Source organism: Taudactylus pleione, unplaced genomic scaffold, assembly GCF_031769625.1.
Source record: "Taudactylus pleione unplaced genomic scaffold, aTauple2 ptg000910l, whole genome shotgun sequence".
In the NCBI taxonomy this organism is placed as follows: domain Eukaryota; kingdom Metazoa; phylum Chordata; class Amphibia; order Anura; family Myobatrachidae; genus Taudactylus; species Taudactylus pleione.
Window position 1 is genome coordinate 720,694 of NW_028285311.1, and position 15,083 is coordinate 735,776.

At 42.8% G+C, this 15,083-nt stretch overlaps 2 protein-coding genes across 2 annotated transcripts in view; one reads left to right on the forward strand and one right to left on the reverse strand.

Annotated features, from left to right (window-relative positions):
* The window catches only part of LOC148473814 (uncharacterized), a 336,188-nt gene that overhangs the window by 139,442 nt on the left and 181,663 nt on the right, over positions 1-15,083 (reverse strand). The window lies entirely within an intron of this gene.
* LOC148473815 (uncharacterized) overlaps positions 1-15,083 on the forward strand; it is a 155,462-nt gene that overhangs the window by 118,308 nt on the left and 22,071 nt on the right. Inside the window, exon 9 of the mRNA XM_088459442.1 lies at positions 13,747-14,122. Coding sequence (XP_088315568.1) covers positions 13,747-14,122 — 376 coding nt within the window. The remainder of the gene's footprint in view (positions 1-13,746; positions 14,123-15,083) is intronic.

Genomic DNA, 15,083 nt, shown 5'->3' on the forward strand with positions numbered 1-15,083 from the left:
ATCACTATACACAGGTCAAACTGATATCACACACCTGATACACACTGATCACTATACACAGGTCAAACTGATATCACACACCTGATACACACTGATCACTATACACAGGTCAAACTGATATCACACACCTGATACACACTGATCACTATACACAGGTCACACTGATATCACACACCTGATACACACTGATCACTATACACAGGTCAAACTGATATCACACACCTGATACACACTGATCACTATACACAGGTCACACACCTGCTAACCAGTGATTACTACACATACATAATATACACAAGTACACAACACCATATGACAAGATATTTCCCCAGGCCAGATCCCTCACAGCCCACCCACCTTTTCCTCCTCATTCCACCCTCAGGTCATTCTCCCCAAGTCTCTGCCCCCATCATCTTCCCCTACTTCTCTGCTCCCCCTCCCCCATTATACACCCTCCGATAGCGCACCACATCTCCCAGCCAGCCTCTCTCCTCCACTACTGCCCTATTCCTCTGTCTCCTAATATCTGGGCGATTTGTGTACAATCACCCATCTTATTTTCTCTGCTCCCACATCTGTAATAATTACTGAGTGTCAGCGGTGTTATACAGTCTGTGACTCCGCAGCTGTAGTGGGACCATAAGTCCCAGCATGCCTGGTCATGCTGGAAACCACAGTTAGCCTACCAGGATGTACGTTACATGTGTGACAATCCTGCCGGCCATGTGTATGTAGCATAGGGGAGAGGCTGAAGCATTTATTGGAGGATAATCACTTACAGTACACAGTGAAGAGCTAGAACAGTTTCCCATCTCCAGTCCCCAGGGATCCCTAACAGGACATGTTTTCCATATATCCTTGCTGGAGCACAAGTGCCTTCATAAGGCTGCGTACACATATATATATATCTGTCCAATCTGTCTGGTAATGTATGGGAGCAAATAATATAAGTTTGATCCCAAACACTGGAAAACAGACCACATTTTCCTTCCCACCAGATTGGACAGATATCAACACAGCGTTACTGAGCGCACATACCATGGGTACACACTATACAATGTACACAGCCTTACTGAGCGCACATACCATGGGTACACACTATACAATGTACACAGCCTTACTGAGCACATATCATGGGTACACACTACACAATGTACACAGCCTTACTGAGCACATATCATGGGTACACACTATACAATGTACACAGCCTTACTGAGCACATATCATGGGTACACACTATACAATATACACAGCCTTACTGAGCACATATCATGGGTACACACTATACAATATACACAGCCTTACTGAGCACATATCATGGGTACACACTATACAATATACACAGCCTTACTGAGCACATATCATGGGTACACACTATACAATATACACAGCCTTACTGAGCACATATCATGGGTACACACTATACAATATACACAGCCTTACTGAGCACATATCATGGGTACACACTATACAATATACACAGCCTTACTGAGCACATATAGGTACACACTATACAATATACACAGCCTTACTGAGCACATATCATGGGTACACAATATACAATGTACACAGCCTTACTGAGCACATATCATGGGTACACACTATACAATATACACAGCCTTACTGAGCACATATCATAGGTACACACTATACAATGTACACAGCCTTACTGAGCGCACATATCATGGGTACACACTATACAATGTACACAGCCTTACTGAGCGCACATATCATGGGTACACACTATACAATGTACACAGCCTTACTGAGCGCACATACCATGGGTACACACTATACAATGTACACAGCCTTACTGAGAGCACATACCATGGGTACACACTATACAATGTACACAGCCTTACTGAGCACATATCATGGGTACACACTATACAATGTACACAGCCTTACTGAGCGCACATATCATGGGTACACACTATACAATGTACACAGCCTTACTGAGCGCACATATCATGGGTACACACTATACAATGTACACAGCCTTACTGAGCACATACCATGGGTACACACTATACAATGTACACAGCCTTACTGAGCGCACATACCATGGGTACACACTATACAATGTACACAGCCTTACTGAGCGCACATACCATGGGTACACACTATACAATGTACACAGCCTTACTGAGCGCACATACCATGGGTACACACTATACAATGTACACAGCCTTACTGAGCACACATCATGGGTACACACTATACAATGTACACAGCCTTACTGAGCGCACATATCATGGGTACACACTATACAATGTACACAGCCTTACTGAGCACACATCATGGGTACACACTATACAATGTACACAGCCTTACTGAGCGCACATATCATGGGTACACACTATACAATGTACACAGCCTTACTGAGCACATATCATGGGTACACACTAGACAATGTACACAGCCTTACTGAGCACACATCATGGGTACACACTAGACAATGTATGCGATATGCCGCTCCGATCAGTATCGAGTGCGTACTCAGTTTAAGAAAGTCTCAGACAGGTGAGGAGTCAGCAGGGCCTATTACAGAGGACGTCTGTGCATCTTATACATCACCCGGTGTACACTATGGTGTCTCTCTGTGTATTCTGTCACTTCCACACTAATAACCACCTACTGAGGGTACTGACCACCAGCTACAGCTGCTACGTTCTGTATGGGGGGTCTGAGTGAGCCGGACACCTCCCTTTCTCTATAGTCTGTTACCCACCGAACACCACCAGGGTCTGCTACACCTGTATTATATGTAACAATAGGGTCTGCTCCACCTGTATTATATGCAACACCAGGGTCTGCTCCACCTGTATTTGTTACACTAATAACCACCTCATGAGGGTACTGACCGCCAGCTACAGCTGATACGTTCTGTATGTTTTTGTAGAAAGTGTTTAGCATAAATATGGACACATGGAAGATCAGCCCTATCCCTGAGAAAGCACCAAATCATGTGAAACGCGTTGGAGACGAGTGGGCAACGGACAGAGATTAACTGTAATCTTCCCTCTCTCACATTGGGCGGGTCGTGAATTCATCCAGTGGCGACGCAACTCAGCACGCCGCATATGCTCATCATCGGTAACCTGACCCCATCTTATCAGGCGTCAGACCGGACCGCATCCAGGAGGAAGACGACAACCATCTTAGGGTACGGTAGGGACAGATCACATTGTGATTGCCGTTCCACATTACCCTCACAGGGACCCGTCCTTCCACATATTCTCATAGGAGCTATACACATAATCTCAGTGCTAGTGCTGATGTATGTATGTGTATTTCTTCTTTATATATAAGGATTACCTCCACATAAATATCAGCGCTCGTTATAATCATATTATATCCTATCCTTACACTACTGAGCTGCTTAGTACATCACAAGCGCAGGAAAAGCTGATTACTTTTACCTTAGTAACAATTGGCTGCTATATGTACTATATACTACTGTATAACTAGATGCTATATATCACCGTGGTACCCTGCAATGCTGTATAACTAGATGCTATATGTCACCGTGGTAACCTGCAATGCTGTATAACTAGATGCTATATGTCACCGTGGTAACCTGCAATGCCGTATAACTAGATGCTATATGTCACCGTGGTAACCTGCAATGCTGTATAACTAGACGCTATATGTCACCGTGGTAACCTGCAATGCTGTATAACTAGATGCTATATGTCACCGTGGTAACCTGCAATGCTGTATAACTAGATGCTATATGTCACCATGGTAACCTGCAATGCTGTATAACTAGATGCTATATGTCACCGTGGTAACCTGCAATGCTGTATAACTAGATGCTATATGTCACCGTGGTAACCTGCAATGCTGTATAACTAGATGCTATATGTCACCGTGGTAACCTGCAATGCTGTATAACTAGATGCTATATGTCACCGTGGTAACCTGCAATGCTGTATAACTAGATGCTATATGTCACCGTGGTAACCGGCAATGCTGTATAACTAGATGCTATATGTCACCGTGGTAACCTGCAATGCTGTATAACTAGATGCTATATGTCACCGTGGTAACCTGCAATGCTGTATAACTAGATGCTATATGTCACCGTGGTAACCTGCAATGCTGTATAACTAGATGCTATATGTCACCGTGGTAACCTGCAATGCTGTATAACTAGATGCTATGTGTCACCGTGGTAACCTGCAATGCTGTATAACTAGATGCTATATGTCACCATGGTAACCTGCAATGCTGTATAACTAGATGCTATATGTCACCGTGGTAACCTGCAATGCTGTATAACTAGATGCTATATGTCACCGTGGTAACCGGCAATGCTGTATAACTAGATGCTATATGTCACCATGGTAACCTGCAATGCTGTATAACTAGATGCTATATGTCACCGTGGTAACCTGCAATGCTGTATAACTAGATGCTATGTGTCACCGTGGTAACCTGCAATGCTGTATAACTAGATGCTATATGTCACCGTGGTAACCTGCAATGCTGTATAACTAGATGCTATATGTCACCGTGGTAACCTGCAATGCTGTATAACTACATGCTATATGTCTCCGTGGTAACCTGCAATGCTGTATAACTAGATGCTATATGTCACCATGGTAACCTGCAATGCTGTATAACTAGATGCTATATGTCACCATGGTAACCTGCAATGCTGTATAACTAGATGCTATATGTCACCATGGTAACCTGCAATGCTGTATAACTAGATGCTATATGTCACCGTGGTAACCGGCAATGCTGTATAACTAGATGCAATGTGTCACCGTGGTAACCGGCAATGCTGTATAACTAGATGCTATATGTCACCGTGGTAACCTGCAATGCTGTATAACTAGATGCTATATGTCACCGTGGTAACCTGCAATGCTGTATAACTAGATGCTATAGGTCACCGTGGTAACCTGCAATACTGTATAACTAGATGCTATATGTCACCATGGTAATCTGCAATGCTGTATAACTAGATGCTATAGGTCACCGTGGTAACCTGCAATACTGTATAACTAGATGCTATATGTCACCGTGGTAACCTGCAATGCTGTATAACTAGATGTTATATGTCACCGTGGTAACCTGCAATGCTGTATAACTAGATGCTATATGTCACCGTGATAACCTGCAATGCTGTATAACTAGATGCTATATGTCACCGTGGTAACCTGCAATGCTGTATAACTAGATGCTATATGTCACCGTGGTAACCTGCAATGCTGTATAACTAGATGCTATATATCACCGTGGTAACCAGCAATGCTGTATAACTAGATGCTATATGTCACCGTGGTAACCTGCAATGCTGTATAACTAGATGCTATATGTCACCGTAGTAACCGGCAATGCTGTATAACTAGATGCTATATGTCACCGTAGTAACCTGCAATACTGTATAACTAGATGCTATATGTCACCGTGGTAACCTGCAATGCTGTATAACTAGATGTTATGTGTCACCGTGGTAACCTGCAATGCTGTATAACTAGATGTTATGTGTCACCGTAGTAACCTGCAATGCTATATAACTAGATGCTACATGTCACCGTGGTAACCTGCAATGCTGTATAACTAGATACTATATGTCACCGTGGTAACCTGCAATGCTGTATAACTAGATGCTATGTGTCACCGTGGTAACCTGCAATGCTGTATAACTAGATGCTATATGTCACCGTGGTAACCTGCAATGCTGTATAACTAGATGCTATATGTCACCGTGGTAACCTGCAATGCTGTATAACTAGATGCTATATGTCACCATGGTAACCTGCAATGCTGTATAACTAGATGCTATATGTCACCGTGATAACCTGCAATGCTGTATAACTAGATGCTATATGTCACCGTGATAACCTGCAATGCTGTATAACTAGATGCTATGTGTCACCGTGGTAACCTGCAATGCTGTATAACTAGATGCTATATGTCACCATGGTAACCTGCAATGCTGTATAACTAGACGCTATGATGCAGTAATGACTGGGTATCTTTGCAGATTGCTTATACTTACATTTAGGATCTAACCCATGTGTCCTATACTATATCCAGTTCTAAGTACATTATCCCACAAGGACACCTGGGAAAGTCCATATACTTTGTATTATATTGAAAATTGATATATTATATTGCTGCCTACTCAGATATATGGGATTACTCTATGCATGTTACATGTGATAGCACCATGTCAGATATATGAGATTATTCTATGTATGTTACATATGACTGCACCATGTCAGATATATGGGATTATTCTATGTATGTTACATGTGACTGCACCATGTCAGATATATGAGATTATTCTATGTATGTTACATGTGACAGCACCATGTCTGATATATGATCTTATTCTATGTATGTTACATGTGACTGCACCATGTCAGATATATGAGATTATTCTATGTATGTTACATATGACTGCACCATGTCAGATATATGGGATTATTCTATGTATGTTACATGTGACAGCACCATGTCTGATATATGATCTTACTCTATGTATGTTACATGTGAATGCACCATGTCTGATATATGAGTTTATTCTATGTATGTTACATGTGAATGCACCATGTCAGTTATATGGGATTACTCTATGTATGTTACATGTGACTGCACCATGTCAGATATATGGGATTATTCTATGTATGTTACATGTGAATGCACCATGTCAGATATATGGGATTACTCGGATGTTACATGTGAATGCACCATGTCTGATATATGGGATTATTCTATGTATGTTACATGTGAATGCACCATGTCAGATATATGGGATTATTCTATGTATGTTACATGTGAATGCACCATGTCAGATATATGGGATTATTCTATGTATGTTACACGTGACTGCATCATGTCAGATATATGGGATTATTCTATGTATGTTACATGTGAATGCACCATTTCAGAGAGATGAGATTACTCTATGTATGTTACATGTGAATGCACCATGTCAGATATATGTGATTACTCTATGTATGTTACATGTGAATGCACCGTGTCAGATTTATGGGATTATTCTATGTATGTTACATGTGAATGCACCATTTCAGAGAGATGAGATTACTCTATGTATGTTACATGTGAATGCACCATGTCAGATATATGTGATTACTCTATGTATGTTACATATGACTGCACCATGTCAGATATATGGGATTATTCTATGTATGTTACATGTGACAGCACCATGTCTGATATATGATCTTCTTCTATGTATGTTACATGTGACTGCACCATGTCAGATATATGAGATTATTCTATGTATGTTACATATGACTGCACCATGTCAGATATATGGGATTATTCTATGTATGTTACATGTGACAGCACCATGTCTGATATATGATCTTACTCTATGTATGTTACATGTGAATGCACCATGTCTGATATATGAGTTTATTCTATGTATGTTACATGTGAATGCACCATGTCAGTTATATGGGATTACTCTATGTATGTTACATGTGACTGCACCATGTCAGATATATGGGATTATTCTATGTATGTTACATGTGAATGCACCATGTCAGATATATGGGATTACTCGGATGTTACATGTGACAGCACCATGTCTGATATATGGGATTATTCTATGTATGTTACACGTGACTGCATCATGTCAGATATATGGGATTATTCTATGTATGTTACATGTGAATGCACCATTTCAGAGAGATGAGATTACTCTATGTATGTTACATGTGAATGCACCATGTCAGATATATGTGATTACTCTATGTATGTTACATGTGAATGCACCGTGTCAGATATATGGGATTATTCTATGTATGTTACATGTGAATGCACCATTTCAGAGAGATGAGATTACTCTATGTATGTTACATGTGAATGCACCATGTCAGATATATGTGATTACTCTATGTATGTTACATGTGAATGCACCGTGTCAGATATATGGGATTATTCTATGTATGTTACATGTGAATGCACCATTTCAGAGAGATGAGATTACTCTATGTATGTTACATGTGAATGCACCATGTCACATATGAGCACTTGGATATGTCAGACAATAGCATATTATTCAGGTGGTCACCACTTTATTATACAGAGAGAATCTCCCTCCTTACACTTACTGTGATTATATACACATATATTCCCCATAACTCTGAGCACTGGGTGATGATGTATTTGTCTGACCATAAATGATACAGATAATCAGTATATACCTCTCCCATCACACAGCTGGTCAGTGCTGAGGGGTTATTGGCCCTGGTTAGACCAGGCTTTATATCCTCTTTCTGTTACTTTCTGTGTATTTCCTGACTTATTGCGCTATACGGATAACACCTCGGTCATTTCTTACTGACACTATTACAGGTTACACTTTATTATTAGTAGGGTGGGTGCCCCAAAACATAGAGAAAACTACCTACTTCTGTTGTTACCTGTATAATGATAATGCAGCACCAGAGTCTGCTCCAGCTGTATATCAGTATCAAAAAGTTTTGCTCCACCTGTATCATACCAACACTGGGGTCTGCTCCACCTGTATAATGGTAATGCAGCACCAGAGTCTGCTCCAGCTGTATATCAGTAACAAAAAGTTCTGCTCCACCTGTATTATACCAACACTGGGGTCTGCTCCACCTGTATAATGGTAATGCAGCACCAGAGTCTGCCCCAGCTGTATATCAGTAACAAAAGGTTCTGCTCCAAAAGTATATAATACTAAAACTGTGGTCTGAACCATCTGTATAAACATAGTGCAGCACTAGAGGTTGCTTCAACTGTAATATAGTGACACCAGGGTCTGTTACACCTGTATTATATAGAACACTGGTGTCTGACATACCTGTATGATAATAATGAGGCACCACAGTCTGCTCCCCCTGTATAATAATAATAAATACCATCACCTGCTGCCTCTTCTTGATGTTAACGGACTGTGACCCGGATGTTGCCGACAAAGACACGCCCCCTCAAGATAACCACGCCCCGCCCCAGTCATCTCCGTGTAGCTATGGCTACTGTCTGCCCCGCCCCTCATATCATAGTGACCGCCCTCCTCTCATTCCCCTCAGTGCGGTGATTGGCAGCAGCGAGTAGCCAATCAGGCGGCACAAAGTAGGAAGGACGTCCTGTAACTAAGCAGCCACGTGCACCTCCCGCTCACAGCTTCATCACTAGAGTAACATGCGTATAGTATAATGGTGTCCTCATGTACGGTGACCGGCGGCCATATTCTTATAGTCTTCCAGTCACAGAGCAGAGGGGGCGGGGCCACAGGGGCTTTAGCTGCCATTTTGTCATATACATTCCTGACACAGCCGGAGCCAGGTAACGTGTCCTGTATATATTATATTATTGTTATATTGGGGAGAGGGGACTGTACAGTGTTATATGAGGGGGAATAATACAGCTCCCAGCACACACTGATATGTGGTATTATTATTATATAGGTGGGAGGGGACTATACAGTGATATATGAGGGGGAATAACACAGCTCCCAGCACACACTGATATGTGGTATTATTATTATATAGGGGGAGAGGGGACCGTACAGTGATATATGAGGGGGAATAATACAGCTCCCAGCACACACTTATATGTGGTATTATTATTATATAGGGGGAGAGGGGACCGTACAGTGATATATGAGGGGGAATAACACAGCTCCCAGCATACACTGATATGTGGTATTATTATTATATAGGGGGAGGGGACAGTACAGTGATATATGAGGGGGAATAACACAGCTCCCAGCACACACTGATATGTGGTATTATATAGGGGGAGGGGACTGTACAGTGATATATGAGGGGGAATAACACAGCTCCCAGCACACACTGATATGTGGTATTATATAGGGGGAGGGGACTGTACAGTGATATATGAGGAGGAATAACACAGCTCCCAGCACACACTGATATGTGGTATTATTATATAGGGGAGAGGGGACTGTACAGTGATATATGAGGGGGAATAACACAGCTCCCAGCACACACTGATATGTGGTATTATTATTATATAGGTGGGAGGGGACCGTACAGTGATATATGAGGGAATAACACAGCTCCCAGCACACACACTGATATGTGGTATTATATAGGGAGAGGGGACCGTACAGTGATATATGAGGAGGAATAACACAGCTCCCAGCACACACACTGATATGTGGTATTATATAGGGGAGAGGGGACTGTACAGTGATATATGAGGGGGAATAACACAGCTCCCAGCACACACTGATATGTGGTATTATTATATAGGGAGAGGGGACCGTACAGTGATATATGAGGCGGAATAACACAGCTCCCAGCACACACTGATATGTGGTATTATTATATAGGTGGGAGGGGACTGTACAGTGATATATGAGGGGGAATAACACAGCTCCCAGCACACACTGATATGTGGTATTATATAGGGGGAGGGGACTGTACAGTGATATATGAGGCGGAATAACACAGCTCCCAGCTCACACTGATATGTGGTATTATTATTATATAGGTGGGAGGGGACTGTACAGTGATATATGAGGGGGAATAACACAGCTCCCAGCATACACTGATATGTGGTATTATATAGGGGGAGGGGACTGTACAGTGATATATGAGGGGGAATAACACAGCTCCCAGCACACACTGATATGTGGTATTATATAGGGGGAGGGGACTGTACAGTGATATATGAGGGGGAATAACACAGCTCCCAGCACACACTGATATGTGGTATTATATAGGGGGAGGGGACTGTACAGTGATATATGAGGAGGAATAACACAGCTCCCAGCACACACTGATATGTGGTATTATTATATAGGGGAGAGGGGACTGTACAGTGATATATGAGGGGGAATAACACAGCTCCCAGCACACACTGATATGTGGTATTATTATATAGGGAGAGGGGACCGTACAGTGATATATGAGGCGGAATAACACAGCTCCCAGCACACACTGATATGTGGTATTATTATTATATAGGTGGGAGGGGACTGTACAGTGATATATGAGGGGGAATAACACAGCTCCCAGCACACACTGATATGTGGTATTATATAGGGGGAGGGGACTGTACAGTGATATATGAGGCGGAATAACACAGCTCCCAGCACACACTGATATGTGGTATTATTATTATATAGGGGAGAGGGGACTGTACAGTGATATATGAGGGGGAATAACACAGCTCCCAGCACACACTGATATGTGGTATTATTATTATATAAGGGGGAGGGGACTGTACAGTGATATATGAGGGGGAATAACACAGCTCCCAGCACACACTGAAATGTGGTATTATTATTATATAGGGGGAGAGGGGACTGTACAGTGATATATGAGGGGGAATAACACAGCTCCCAGCACACACTGATATGTGGTATTATTATATAGGGGGAGAGGGGACTGTACAGTGATATATGAGGGGGAATAACACAGCTCCCAGCACACACTGATATGTGGTATTATTATATAGGGGGGAGGGTACCGTACAGTGATATATGAGGGGGAATAACACAGCTCCCAGCACACACTGATATGTGGTATTATTATTATATAGGGGGAGAGGGGACTGTACAGTGATATATGAGGGGGAATAACACAGCTCCCAGCACACACTGATATGTGGTATTATTATATAGGGGGGAGGGTACCGTACAGTGATATATGAGGGGGAATAACACAGCTCCCAGCACACACTGATATGTGGTATTATTATATAGGGGGGAGGGTACCGTACAGTGATATATGAGGGGGAATAACACAGCTCCCAGCACACACTGATGCGTGGTATTATTAATAATTGATGATAAGCTGACAGAGCAAGGAATCACGGCTCAGGTGCATGGCCACATTAGTTTGTAGTTTTATGATATGAGTGATGAGCTGCACAGCTGGATTATTATAACTTTGAAACACTCAAACAGAATGTAAAAGCATTGAGCAGCAGTTTATAGGAAACAAGTGAAGTGTTATAAGAGAAAACAGCATAGGTGCACACTTACAGCAATGACGCTCTGTATAATTCTCATCATAAATGATTTTACCATTTAGGTTGTGTCTGCCTAGACAATGAAATTACAGTGCTGTAAGATAGCCAGTTCCAATCAATATAATGTGTAGTCAATGGAATATATACACTATACAGGTTTTAGAGGATACAGTAAAATACAAAATATCTCTACTTTTAATCTGTGCGCACTATGGGCCTTATTCAGCAGATTCCTGGTGATCGGGAATCTGCGCAGGTGCTTCAACCATTCTGCGCATATGTGCAGGACGGGTCTGCCATCCTGTACGCAGACTGACACTGATTGACAGTCTGCTGCCGTTTATGGGCAGGGAGGGGGCGGCGAGAGCCTCCGTTTCTAGAAACTGCATGTCGCTGCCATTGTGGAGGGAGGGAAAAGACCAGGATTTACGTCGGCTGACGTAGATTTCCTGGCCTCTTCCTCAGATTTGCGGCAGCCAGCTTGCGTGACCCCATGGGTCACCTTAGCCCGTCGATGTTCCCGCAGAATATCCGATGGTGCATTGGACAATGCAGCTCGGATAAGTAATGCAGTGGGATACGTGATGCCTCCTGTGCATTACCATATCTGTAAGGATCGCAATTGCAAAGCTGTCTGCGTTACCTACAGCCAATGCTTTTATCAACAACTTGGCCAGAATCCACATTACTTACTATATCTGGAGCTCAGGAAGTATGAGCTGGAACGGAGTCCACTGCAGGGAGGGCGCAGATGGTCCCAGTTCATTGTAATGCTGATGCGGAGCTGCACTTAAAATGGCCGACAAGAAGGGTCCTCACTGGCATCTCCTTTTATATCTGGAGACAGACGGGAATGGATTTACCTCAGTGGGAAGAAGCAAATCCAGCCCTCACCAGAGACCGCTGCATCCAATCGCTGATATCTGTAAAGGTAGAGGAGGGGCACTGCGGCCAGAAAGTGCTGACAGCAGGAGGGAACATAGAAAGTTCACCAGCAGGTCAGGGTGGTGCCGAGGTCCTGCTGATGGTCATTGGGAGGCTATCAGGACGCATGCAAAAAGGGCAGGGTACATGTCAGTTTAAATATGGGCAGGGCATGGTGTCCCGCAAAACAGCAAAGCCGGATATCTATATATAGTCTACCATTATTATACAGTAACACCAGGAAATGTGTCTGGGTGATGATTGTATCACTTTTTGTCAGGTTCCTATAAGGTGTCAGGATGTCACTGTCTATGTTTCCATGCAGGAGGGGGAGTATATAGAGGAACACAGGGGTCTGTACAAGGACGCGATGATGGAAAATCACCGGCTCCTCACATCACTGGGTAAGAGGAGACTGTCATTTATTGTACAGGGGAGAACAGGTATGGCGGTCCCAAAATTACACATGTCACCTGATAATCACATATATACAATGTACTCAGTCACTGTGTGTCTCCTACAGATGGACCCAGTAAAAGAAATACCCCAGAGAGATGTCCCTGTTCTCTTTATTCACAGGATCGTACAGAGGAGAATCACAGGATCTCACAGGAGCATCAGGTAGATGGGATTTAGGATCTCACCAATATACTATAGTGACTTTCACTTTATGATATGTACAGAAGCTGTGTGTGTCTTATTTAATGGGATTCTTCTACTTAATGTGAATTAATGAAATCAGACATTTTTAAACTTATTTACTTTTATTTTCTTTGGGTTTCTTAGGGTGATGGTCTGACAGATAATAAGGTAGAAGATATAGAGGGAGGAAAAGAGACGTATGTAACTGATATAAAGGTAGAAGATACAGATGGAGAAGAAGAGACATATGTGACTGATATGAAGGCAGAAGATATAGAGGGAGAAGAAGAGACGTATGTGACTAATATGAAGGCAGAAGATACAGAGGGAGAAGAAGAGACGTATGTGACTGATATGAAGGCAGAAGATATAGAGGGAGAAGAAGAGACGTATGTGACTAATATGAAGGCAGAAGATATAGATGGAGAAGAAGAGACATATGTGACTGATATGAAGACAGAAGATACAGAGGATAAAGAAGAGACATATGTGACTGATATGAAGGCAGAAGATATAGAGGGAGAAGAAGAGACGTATGTGAGGGGTGCTCAGCAGTGTAAGGAGGAGGAAATCCCTACAGGTTTAAGCACAGGTGAGTAATAAACACTTATTACAGAGTTACATATTCTTCTTGCTCAGTCACTGCTACATTCTCTTACCCCCCTCTGTTAGTACAAACTAATGAGAGAAATGTATCTTCCCAGTGGGGGAGTCAGGAGCCATCAGCCCCTTATTATACTGCTGCTCTCCCCCTCACATCATGTCACTGTGTGTTACCAGCCCAGAGATCTGACCAGTCTCCTCCCCACACTCTCTGGTGTATCTCATACATCAGGAGCCATCAGCCCTAGACTCCTGCTCTCTACCTCACATCATGTCACTGTGTGTTACCAGCCCAGAGATCTGACCAGTCTCCTCCCCACACACTTTGGACACAGCTAGTAATGGCAAACTACATCTTAAGCTGGGTACACATTATACAATATATTGGCTATAGAAGACACCTGGTGGGTGACCACAATCTTTTAGCTGTGTAAGAGTCACATGTCTCCCTTATATGTATGGTGTGCTCTGTATTACTGGCTGTGTAAGAGTCACATGTCTCCCTTATATGTACGGTGTGATCTGTATTACTGGCTGTGTAAGAGTCACACGTCTCCCTTATATGTACGGTGTGATCTGTATTACTGGCTGTGTAAGAGTCACATGTCTCCCTTATATGTATGTACGGTGTGCTCTGTATTACTGGCTGTGTAAGAGTCACACGTCTCCCTTATATGTACGGTGTGACCTGCATTACTGGATGTGTAAGAGTCACACGTCTCCCTTATATGTACGGTGTGACCTGCATTACTGGCTGTGTAAGAGTCACACGTCTCCCTTATATGTACGGTTTGACCTGCATTACTGGATGTGTAAGAGTCACACGTCTCCCTTATACGTACGGTGTGCTCTGCGTTACTGGCTGTGTGAGAGTCACACGTCTCCCTTATACGTACGGTGTGCTCTGTGTTACTGGCTGTGTGAGAGTCACACGTCTCCCTTATATGTAC